Source organism: Eleutherodactylus coqui, chromosome 2 (genome assembly GCF_035609145.1).
Source record: "Eleutherodactylus coqui strain aEleCoq1 chromosome 2, aEleCoq1.hap1, whole genome shotgun sequence".
NCBI lineage: Eukaryota > Metazoa > Chordata > Amphibia > Anura > Eleutherodactylidae > Eleutherodactylus > Eleutherodactylus coqui.
In genome coordinates, this window is record NC_089838.1 from 213279417 (window position 1) to 213291866 (window position 12450).

At 43.7% G+C, this 12450-nt stretch overlaps 1 protein-coding gene across 1 annotated transcript in view; it reads left to right on the forward strand.

Moving 5' to 3' along the window:
* The window catches only part of LOC136610070 (long-chain fatty acid transport protein 2-like), a 31900-nt gene that overhangs the window by 1851 nt on the left and 17599 nt on the right, over positions 1-12450 (forward strand). Inside the window, exons 2-3 of the mRNA XM_066589337.1 lie at positions 5693-5902; positions 8706-8864. Of these exons, the coding sequence (XP_066445434.1) occupies positions 5693-5902; positions 8706-8864 (369 nt within the window). The remainder of the gene's footprint in view (positions 1-5692; positions 5903-8705; positions 8865-12450) is intronic.

Consider the following 12450-nt stretch of genomic DNA (forward strand, 5'->3'; position numbering starts at 1 on the left):
GCAAATACCTGAGCAAACACATTCGTGTGAAGAAACCCTAAGGCTGGATTCACACGCTGTTTTTGGTGTATTTTTTAAGTCACAGGCAGGAATGGCTATAATAAATAGTGTAAATAGCTCTACTTTTATATCCATTCTTGCCTTTGTTTTTAGAAACTGTATTAAAACTTAAAGAAGTTGGATATCTGTAGAGTTATTTATTGTAATGTAGCTCCTTGTGTCAGTGGAAAAGAACTTGCATATAGGTCATTCAAAGCATGAACGTAACCTAATCACATGACACCCTAATCCACTGCATGACTTCTTTAGCCATATGTGTTGCGGTATACACTCATTGTCAATTCCTCCCCTAGAAGGAATTGAATAAAACTTTCTGTGTGATTTGTAACATTGTTATATGTAAGTGGTTACAATATCAGAGCAAAAGGATAATTTATAGCAGAAAACTGAACACTTAGGCCGCCTGCAGACGAGCGGGTCGGATCCGGCAGCGAGAATTCTCGCCGCGCGATCCGACCCGAGCGCCTGCAGGGACGAGCGCGTACTCACCCGCGCCTGGCGGCCCCGGCTCTTTCATGTGCCGGCTGCCGCGCAGCCGGCGCATGCGCAGACCGGAGCCGGCGGCCGGGTGAGTGCGTGCCCCGCAGAAAATTAGAACATGCCGCGGTTTGTTTGCCGCGCGAGATTTCGCGCGGCCAAACCGCGGCCGTCTGCATAGGAGTGCGTATTTTAATGCACTCCTATGCAAACTTTCAGCAGCGGAAATCCCGCGGGAAATCCCGCGGCGGGATTTCTGCTCGTGTGCAGGCGGCCTAAAATGGAGGCTCTAGTACCCTGTTGAGCCACCTCTAGCTTGGATACAAGATGTGATATGGGTGGGCATGAAGGCATGCAGATTCTGTATCGTATTCTGCAGCATATCGGTCCACATTTGCTGTAACTGAGCCTCTAGATCGTGCAAACTCATAGGCTGTTGAAATTGGCAACCAAGATGGTCCCATACATGTTCTATTGCTGATAAATCTGGCGACCAGCAGTCCACAGAAAAGTAACAGTGTTGTGGAGACATTCCTGTGACCCCCTGCTGTGCGCGGCCGAACATTATCCTGCTGGGAAATGCCTCTTGGACGCCGCCATGAGAGGAACACATGTGGCTGCAGGATGTCCTGAACATATCACTGAGCTGTCATTGTCCGTCATACGACTGCTAGGGGTAACTGACTGTTGTATGCAATGTACCCCCAAACCATCACACCAGCAGTAGTGTGGTGCACTGGTGGTTAATACAACAGGCTAGCAAGGGCTATGGCTCTCATGTCACGTGGCAGGGTGGCTTCACTAACCTGATAGTCCCGGGTTCCACACCATACCCTTTTGTCAAGGGAGCTGCTTCAGTTATATGGAGTGCAGGATGGATTTCTGACGCTAGGATTTCGTGAAACGGCTTTAACTTTACTACAATTGCTTATGTACATTCCAGGTTACGAGTCAATCAAAGTGTAACATGCGATATTACAAATAAGCAATAGATGGATGATCATTTGGTTATCGCGACTTTAAAGGTGACCGCTTCAGCAGAGATATTGACGATACAGACTATGATGCTCTTGGGAATGTCTCTTACTTCGCTTGTAGCAGGAATATCTTTGCTAACAGTTAGATTCAATTCTGGATATACACAGTCCAGTTTAGATTAACCTCTGCTGTGGGGCTCCATTCACATTACATTACAATTCTCACTTGGTACTCACAATTCGGTTCCGTCACACAGTACCTGGAAGGACGCATGCGGGGACAATTTCATCAGCGTGCTAGCTGACCAATACTGCTCTCCACCAAAAGTTACAAACAGCATATGCAGGGAGGTCCTTGGACAACTTATCCTGTCTGTCTTTAGCTCCAGCTCTGTCTCGCTTCCTCAGAGCTCATCAAACAATAATCCCCTTCACAGCGTGGACTGGCACAAAAATGGCAGAGTGGGTTAAGATCCCAGGAGCTCTCTCTGTCTGCCCTTTGTTCTTGGCTCACATGTTACTCTACCCCCTTCCCTCTCCAAGAGACCACTGACTCCCTTTGCTGTCGGGTCCCTCCCACCTTCTTGGGGGATGTAGCACTCTGCAGCATCTGCTGAGGGTCTGCTTGATAACCAAAATCACATCTCATCTGTACAATTTAACCCTTGTATCTCTGCATAGCCTGAGCTATGCAAGGTTCTGCAACTATAACACAGCGCAGTGCAAAATACAAACAATATATATTATAATGCATTGTGAAAAATATGCTTTATGAAACCACACAACAACTTTGCACTGGGGTGTAACACAGACTCTGGTTCTGGGACACTACAGTAGGGGCAGTGTGCCACTCCACAGCAAAGACAGGATTGAAGATGGCCGCTGTCGTTGCTCAAGCTAAACCTGTATTTATTGCTGAAAACAACCTTTTTCCACTGTGCAGCAATCCAGCTTAGTCGTTCACAACACCACTGCAAACAGAGGCAACAGTGGGTGTCAAGGCAGTACATGTTATGGGCATCGGGAAATCAAATGTCCATTAGCTAAGCGTCTGGAAATGGTTCAGACAGCCACAGGCCTGTAACGATGATGCTACCTGTCTCTGGACAGTGGACAAAAAAATTGTTGGAGCTGCACATGCTTATGGGATGATCAGACAATCCTCTCTACTGCTGGTCTCTTCAGGGCATCCCGAGCTGGGTCATCTTATGTGCTTTCCAGCACACATACACAGGTCCCAACATCGCCTAACAGTCTGATCAGAAAGACCCTTGTGGTAGTAAATTCAATGTGGCGGTAAATACAACTATCCAGCTTCTCGCATTTCACTAATACGCCCCTCTCAAACTCTAACTGGATGAAATCTCTTTGATTGTGTCGTAGAGGCATCTAGTGGTCAACAAGCTCTAAAGAGGTCCACTACACAGAAGTGGTTTATGAGAGCCCTTTTATAGGCCAAGGGTGGAACCACTTTTAGGGCCTCAGGTTGCAAGACCGTTCATCTAATCACACCACAACTCCTAATCACATGCATATTTACCTGACATGTAACTGTATGCTGAGTTTTGCAGCAAAATGACAACTTCTTCTAGGTGCTTGATTTTTTTGACAATGAGTGTATATCATTTACGTCTTTTTATGACTAATATCAGCAAACCAAGTATTGCAGTCTAATATAAAGATGTAAATATTGTTTATAGACATTGTGTCAGTGAATTAATTACCAGTCATTTTGGGTGGAGTATTGCTTGTCATTTACATTGTTATACAGTGTTTTCAGCATTATCAACAGCTGGCAGTGCTGATGGCCATTGTGGGTACCCAGGAGGGCCTTGGAGTATCTCAGCAACTGTTGCCCGGACTGAGCATGCTAAGTACACAAGGGAGGTTTGAAAGGAAATAAAGATGAGATAGTTTACAAAAACAGTTCCTGGTAATGTTAGTAGAAATCAACCTGTGCCCATCTATACACATATCACCCATATGGAAGCTGTGAAGAGGACACCACATTTTGCAGCTACAAAGAAACCCATGCGGCTTTTCTAGTTTACATATTGCATTACAGTAACATTGGCTACTGGACCTTCATTGCATGTTTTACTGGAAATAGGTTGAACATAGATAATGCTTGGACAGGCCAAGTTGTAACATGAGACAAGTAAGACAAATATCTTACAGCTAGATGGGTGTATATGCAGCTTGCAAGTCAATTTATAAGCAAAGCTTTGCTTAAAGGGGTTGTGTCGCGGCAGCAAGTGGGGTTATACACTTCTGTATGGCCGTATTAATGCACTTTGTAATATACATCGTGCATTAAATATGAGCCATACAGAAGTTATTCACTTACCTGCTCCGTTGCTAGCGTCCCCGTCTCCATGGCTCCATCTAATTTCGCTTTCTTCTAGCGTTTTTAGACGCGCTTGCGCTGTGCGGTCTTCTTCCTGGTGAATGGGGCCGCTCGTGCCGGAGAGCTGGTCATCGTAGCTCCGCCCCATCACGTGTGCCGATTCCAGGCAATCAGGAGGCTGGAATCGGCAATGGACCGCACAAAGCCCACGGTGCACCATGGGAGAAGACCCGCGGTGCATCATGGGTGAAGATCCCGGCGGCCATCTTGGTGAAGGAAGAAGTAGGAAGAAGGAAGACGTCGCAGAGTGGGGATTCGGGTAAGTAATATATATATTTTTTTAACACATCCCTTGGGTTTGTCCGGCGCCGAACGGGGGGCCTATGGAAAAAAAAAACCGTTTCGGCGCGAGACAACCCCTTTAAGATAAACCTCTAAGCTGTACTGTGCTATAAAATGACATCTGCAGAAGTGTATGAAGGCTTATTGTCCCTCCATATATATCTGATTATATACGTCAGGTGAAGGGAAAAAAACAGTGGCAGACTTCAGTGGATGCCATATTACTGAACTATTCTCCCTTGGCCAATCAATGCTGCAGCTAAGCCAATTCATAAATCCCGCCTCCACAACGCGCTGGCTGCTGTTTGTTTCTTCGGCTACTGCTCAGCCAATCAATGCAGCGCTGGATGAAGCAATCACAGCCATCGCATTGGTTCATCGAGTGCTGCATTGATTGGCTGATCAGCTCTGGATGAACCATTTAGAGCCATTGCTTCCTGGAGGCGGGATTTATGAATCCCTCAACCAGGAAGTGATCTTTTGTGGGCAAACGAGGACTGCAGGATGCCCGTCGGAGCTCCAGAGAACAGCAGGAGCAACCCTGACCGAGCCTATTAGGTAAGTATTCCCTTTTTCTTCTTCCGCGCTGCGGAATAAGTTGGCGCTATGCAAATAAAGATTATTATTATTATTATTTTTATTTTAAAGGAAGTGCAGTTAAGGCTTAATTTTAGGGTAGGGCTTAACGTTCTCGCGATAAAATCGCGCGGGTCTCTTGCAGCAGCAGCGATGTGCGATTCTCCACAAAAGAACTCATTGCTGTCACTACAAAGTCGCGGGAACAAGGGTGCCATATCGCAGTGGCAATAGCACTATCGCCCGTATGAATGAGGCCTTATTCTCTGAGGGCAGTATGTAGCTGGAAAGACATATGTATGTTGAAAATAATAGATTTTGAAACCATAGCTGTAAGGGAAACTGGTAATTGGTTCAGAAGCTCCTAAAATGTCAACTGAAAGTAATGCAAAATGAAGATAAAAAAAAATAAATTACATAAAACAGATAAAACCGGTCCGTACATATAAAAGTCAGAAAGAGCTGCTGGAATATGTAGATAATGTTCCATGTTGTGGACAGCAGATTTTTCAGGGTCCTGTATAGCAGACAGCGTACCGGAAATATAGAATGGAGCCGCCCTCATCTGGTAAAGATCCTGGCCCAGATAAAGAGCGGTACAGAACACTGTACTATAGAGAGGTGTAGTAGGCAGCCAATCCCTGCAGGCACTTCAGTAATGTGTTTTACCAGTGAAATTGCTAGGTTGATAGGCTGGATTTTCCAGCAATGCACAAGTGTTGCAGATCTGAACAACCTGAGACATTGTAAAGTTGAATATAATATAGTTTCAATTCACAGTAACCTGGGAAAGTCCATTGTATGTTGGAAATATTGTATCCTGAGGCCATTGTAACTTGAGGGACCACTGTATAGTTTATAGTTATATATTTGTTTTTAAGCCTGCATGATATTCTTTCATTATTTTCACAAGAACTGAAGGCTGCTGTGGAGGAAGTGCTGGCGGATCTTATACAAGAAGGGGTGCTGGTGTTCTACCTGAGCAGAGACTCGCCCACCAGAGGTGTTCAAAGTTTACTTGACAAAGTAGAATTCGCCTCTGAAGATCCCATTCCTGAGTCCTATAGATCAGGTTCTACGGTGAAAACACCAGCTCTGTATATTTACACATCTGGAACTACAGGTAAGTCCTCTTTAAAGGCTAATGTAAAATTAATAGAACATATCATAAACCGTTTCTAACAAATGCCTGGATTATTAGACCAATTGGTAGAGACATATATACTGTATAAATTAGTTTTACGGGTAAAGTATAGTTTGCATTCAAAAATAACTAGATTAAAAAGTTTCTAAACCATTCCACTGCACTCCTGCAATGCCAGGCACAAGCACAAGATACAGTACTGTGTAAATGTTTTAGGCAGTTATGAAAAAAATGCTACAAAGTAAGAATGCTTTCAAAAATAGAAGTGTTAAAGTTTTTTGGTCAATTAACAAAATGCAAAGTGAATAAACAAAAGAGAAGTGTAAAGCAAATCAATATTCAGTGTGACCACCCTTTGCCTTCAAAACGGCATCAGTTCTTCTAGGTACACTTGCACACAGTTTTTGACAGAACTTGTCTTGGATAAGTAACCGCAGATCTTCTGTGGATGTAGGCTTGCTCAATTCCTTCTGTCTCTTCATATAATCCCAGACTGACTGGATGATGATAAGATCAGGGCTCTATGGGTCCATCCCATCACTTCCAGGACCCCCTATTCTTCTTTATGCTAAAGATAGTTGTTAATGATATTGGCTGTATATTTGGGGTCGTTGTCTTGTTGCAGAATAATTTTTGCCTCAATCAGGCGCCTTCTATTTTTGAAAAAAATTCTTATTTTGCAGCATTATTGCACAACTGCCTGTAGTGTGGGACTGGGGTGTCTGGGGCCCAACAGTAAAATTAATTCTGGGGGCCCACTGTACAGCTACATGCAAATATTACCAGACCAACATTAGCCAATTCGCAGACGCTATATGAAGTATATGGAGAATGCAGCGAATAAGGAGCTAGAACCCAACTTCTCACAATAGATGAGAATCCCAGAGGTAGCATTTATGGAATATCCTGTGGAGGGTAAGTTCACATGTAGCGGCCATAGCACAGCTAAAAACTGTTATGTGGCCTTGGGGCAGTAAATGCTGAGGAATTTCAAAAATGGATTTTGCTGTGGAAATTCTGCAGAGTTCACAGTACAAGCCATGTGGAGGATATTTTAGAAATCTGTTTCACGCGGTGCAAAAATGTTCTGCAATGAATCCACAGCATGTCTATTTATGTGGCAGAATTAAGCCCCTGAAATACTAGGGTTAAATACTGCAGCAGAACCACAATTAAAAACATGGATGTAGGCGTGTGCCCAAAATGACAGGGAAAGTACTCTCATACTATGAGAGCATGTCTAGGAAGTCTGCGAGATGCATGCAGCAGCAATCTTCATAGCAGCTATCAGGTGAACGCCAAGGAGGGCACATATGAGGCCTACATAGCTAGATTCAGCGCTTCAGCAACTATGGTCTAATGGGTGGTCCTATCTGTGCATACAAAGAAGGCTGTCAATTACTGATAGGACCGCCCATTGGACTGTTCAGCTCAGAATGAGCAGAGATAAAAATGAATATACGTTATACTGAATCTTTCCCCATAAAACTATATATCATCTGCTCAGCTCCTCCTGCTCCATAACATGATGCCTGTAGTTTGGACAGTGTGTTCCAGCTGACAGATGCCCTTTAACCCCTTCTCCCCCCATGACGTAAGGGTACGTCATGAGAGCGGGGTACTTCCCACAAATTACCACTATGTCATAGGGATAGCGCGAGAACACATATGATCTCGTGCTATCCCGCAGCGGGAGCCAGCTGTCAGTCACAGCCAGCCTCCTGCTGCAACAGCAGGGGTGCATTGGAGATGCGCCCACCGCTGTTCACCCCTTCCCTGCCGCGATCTATGTAGGGTTCAGTCTGTGAAGTTGCCGGGCTCTCGCGATATAATTGCAGAGAGCCCGGCCTGTTGCCATGGCAACAGGACGCCAGACACTGGCGTCCTGTGTTGCCAGTGCCTGAGATCGCTGTATAAGCGATAAGGCATGGCATGCCTTATCACAGCGATCATCAGGTCAGTGTTGTACGTCCCTCAAAGGGACACAAGTTGTGTAAAAAAAAAGTAAAAAAACACTTTTCTTATGCTTTTTCTCATATTAGCATAAAAAAGGTTTAAAAAAAATTAAAACCCCACATATTTGGTATTGTCGCGTCCGTAACGATGCGTACAATAAGCTGCACATGCTTTTGACTATGCATGGAAAAAAGCGTAAAAAAAACACTAAAAAACTGAGGCAAAATGCTAATTTTTAGCATTTTGCCTCCCTAAAAACGCAATAAAAGTGAAATGGTACCAATAAAAAATACAGCTCGTCTCACAAAAAATAAGCCCTCATAGAGCTCCGTAAATCGAAAAATAAAAAAGTTACAGGACTTTGAATGCAGCAATTTAGAAAAAAAAAAAAAAGATTTCCAAAAAAATGGTTTTTATTGCAGAAAAGTGGAAAAACCTAAAAAAATGTAAGAATTTTGCTATCGTTGTAACCGTACCGACCCGCAGAAAAAATGGATTGTTGTTTATGCTGCATGATTAACGCTGTAAAAAAAAAAAAATCTATGGCAGAATTGATGCGTTTTCTCTCCCTGTGATCATAAAAAAAATAATAAAAGTTTTACAATATAATCTATGTACCCAAAAGTGGCACCAATAAAAACTACAGTTCACCACGCAAAAAAACAAGCCCTTATACGGCTGCGTCGACGGAAAAATAAAAAAGTTATGACTTTTGATAAATGGAGAAGAAAATCCGCCAAAAATCGTTGCGTCCTTAAGCCCAAAATAGGCCATGTCATTAAGGGGTTAAACAATATATTGTAAAAATGCTAATTTTTCTTGATAGGTCTTCCTAAGGCAGCAGTTATAACTCAAGGACGCCTTTTGATAAGTTCATCGATAAGTACGCTGTCTGGAATTTCATCTAATGATGTTTTGTACATTCCACTGCCTTTATACCACAGTGCTGGCCTTATGATTGGGGTTCGTGGATGCATACAGCAAGGTATAGCTATCTTATATTGTCTCATATTATGTTATCAATTATTGCTCTTAGAATCATAAGCTTCTTATCTTAGCAAGCAAAAGCCTTAAACCCTTATTATACTTGTACTATTAGTATTGCATGTTATTACTTTTTGTCTATGAAAAACCAAATAAATGAGTTAAAATGTATGAGAATATGTGCAATTAGCGCATTAGATCTCACACTATAGTAAGAAAAAGATCCCAGAATGAAGTTTTCGTGAAAGGTTTTAGCCAATTTTCCTGTACAGTAAGTCATTTGTAGCACCTCTCCAAACTCTACACATGAAAACCTTGTCAGATATGCAAAGCACGACTCTACAAGTTCAGATTTATATCTAGCCTATCTTCATTTTTTTCCCTTTAATGGAAATTACTTCATTTCTATAACTACTTATTTCTCAGGTCTTGTCTTCTGTGGCCCTAGTAAGTAACAGACGTAAGGGGTTTTCCGTGCAAAATATTATTGATGACCTATCCTCCGGTCATCAATAATTAATTGGCTGGGGTCCGTCGCTCGGGATCCCGACCAACCAGCTGAGCCGGCTCTGTGTAGTGGCGACGCTTGTAACTGCAGGAACAGCTTGCATTGATTTCAATGAAAGACGCGCTTGCAGTTACAAGCGCCGTCCACTACAAAGAGGTCGGAGCAGAGACTTTCGCTCCAACTTTTGTGTATTTGCAGTGCTGACAGCATGCTCCCGCTCAGCTGATTGGTCGGGGTCCCGAGCGGCAGACCCTGGCTGATCAATTACTGCTGAGGATTAGAGATGATCGAACATGTTCGGCCCCGCCCCTTTTCGCCCGAACACCGAACTTTGCGAGTACTTCCGTGTTCGGGCGAAAAATGTTCGGCGGTCGCCCTGGCAGCGCGGGGGGGGGGTGCGGCGGGGAGTGGGGGGGAGAGGGAGAGAGAGAGGGCTCCCCCCTGTTCCCCGCTGCTGCCGCCCGCGCTGCCACGGCGACCCCCGCCCCCCGGCGGCCCCCGAACATTTACGCCCGAACACTGAAGTGTTCGGGAAAGCCGGTGTCCGGGTGCGTAAGTGTCCGTAACGGACACGTTCGATCATCTCTACTGAGGATAGGTCATCAATAGTATTCTCCCTGGAAAACCCCTTTAAAAGTCCTTTTTACACAGTACAATTGTTGTGCAAACAACTCATTTGAGCAGTTAGTATGGCAATTGTTAGGTGAAAGAATGATCAGTGAAGAATCGTCAATCAGGTTTTTCGATTGAGTCCTTCAAATTATATATAGGGGTCACTGAAAAGGACTAAAGCTTAAAGGGGTTGTCCCGCGCCGAAACGTTTTTTTTTTTTTTTTCAACAGCCCCCCCGTTCGGCGCGAGACAAACCCGATGCAGGGACCTAAAAAAAAATCCGCACAGTGCTTACCTGAATCCCCGCGCTCCGGTGACTTCTTACTTACCTGCTGAAGATGGCCGCCGGGATCTTCTCCCTCGGTGGACCGCAGGGCTTCTGTGCGGTCCATTGCCGATTCCAGCCTCCTGATTGGCTGGAATCGGCACGTGACGGGGCGGAGCTACACGGAGCCGCTCTCCGGCACGAGCGGCCCCATTCAGAAAAGAAGAAGACTCGGACTGCGCAAGCGCGTCTAATCCGGCGATTAGACGCTGAAAATTAGACGGCACCATGGAGACGAGAACGCCAGCAACGGAACAGGTAAGTGAATAACTTCTGATAACTTCTGTATGGCTCATAATTAATGCACAATGTACATTACAAAGTGCATTAATATGGCCATACAGAAGTGTATAGACCCACTTGCTGCCGCGGGACAACCCCTTTAACTTTTATTAAGGAATAATAATTAATATCTAAAAAATGGCGTAGATACACAAATACAGACAAATAGAATTAAATTATGCCTAAGAGAGGCATTGATAGTGAAGTCTATATATTATTCAATTGATTATTCAGAGGGATCTACGATGAAGCGAATCCGTGTTTTTACCAGCTTACCTCGTTTTTACTTATTTATTTACATGCAGACAAACCTATCCGTATAAAAGTAGTGTACAGATGATAGCCAAATGGCTTAAGGTGATCTTCGCTATTATTGTATCAGTGACATAGAGGTAACAATACACCGACTCCCTAGCATTAGTTTTTCAACTTCTTCGGACCAGACATATTATGCCCTGATGTTATTGTTTAGGAATGGGCCAATTTATATCTCTTTTATTAGTCCAAGCGACAACAATCCCTCATCCCAATCCTTGATGATGCCTGCTTAAAGCTACACATCTATTAATTGACAAAGGAATGCCTGTTGTTAATAATTCATAATTCAATGATGAATGAAAGCTTGAGTGGATGTGATTTTTACACCGTTTTGTGATGCAGAACGGATCTTGAATATGGGTATTTTATGATTCAGAATGGCATATCTCATATAAGACGCTATCTTAACCCTTTCCAATCCAATTTGTATCCTGGTTTTCCTAGGGGACTTACTCTTTTTCTGCTGTTATACAACGGCGCTATCTGCTGGCTAAAGCCAGTACTGCATGAGGTGACACGTTGGATAGGCTCCGACAGCAGAGAGACTGGCAATATACAGTAAGAGAACCCCAATGGATGTCTTCCAACATCGGAGCTGTACAGCCTTCAACCATAATGTCTTCAGAGGTCAGACAGTGGATTGGAAAGGGTTAATATTCCAGTCCCATAGTGATCATGCCAAGGATAGAGGATCTGGATACAATCATTTTGCTGTCAGATCGATCAAAAAAACCCAGTTTTTTTGATCCAAAAAGAAGCTGTGGTATCATATGTATGACACTCGCACGTCTTTATTTTCTATGCTCTCAAAAAACGGGGTTTGTGATCGATCTGACAACAAAATGATTGTCCGAATTCTATTTGTCTGTATTTGTGTCATGTTGAAGAAAGCACTCAACGACTTAGGCTATGTTAAGAGAATGACATCTCTTTCAATATTGTGCTGTACATCTAGGACTTCATAATGCCATCGATGAAGTACAATTCCCCCATACCTTTAGCACTGATGAACCAAATGACCAGTTCTACCATAGTAACATTCCAGGACTGTGTCCCCGCAAAGTTGGGATGTGCATACAAAGTAATTCTTTTCAGCTGGCTCTGTGCGCAATCTCTCCCATAGAGGTGAACGGGGGAGCATGTGCACAGAGCTAGCTGAATCAAGCTGAGTGCATGCACCATCTCCGCGAGGACACCGTTCTAGAACGGGCCACCTAGTGAGTATGGGACACAGCTCCTTGGACTCCCTGTTCCATCATGTTTGAGACCCATAATGTACTTTATGGGGTCAAAAGTGATAAATGGTCCCCTTTAAGGTGTATTAACATGCTAGGGTATACTAGGCATAATTTGTCATCCCTCTTTGTTATGATTTTGCACTTCTTTACAACTTCCCTGGCTTCAAATTAATAAGCCAAATACCTTAATTTACCAGAGCTGGTAAATCCATTAAAATTATTTATTTCCTACCATTGAGGTTGGTTCATTCTGTTATGTAGGTGTGAACTAAGATATACCACTCTGGAGCCAATTGGTTTTATT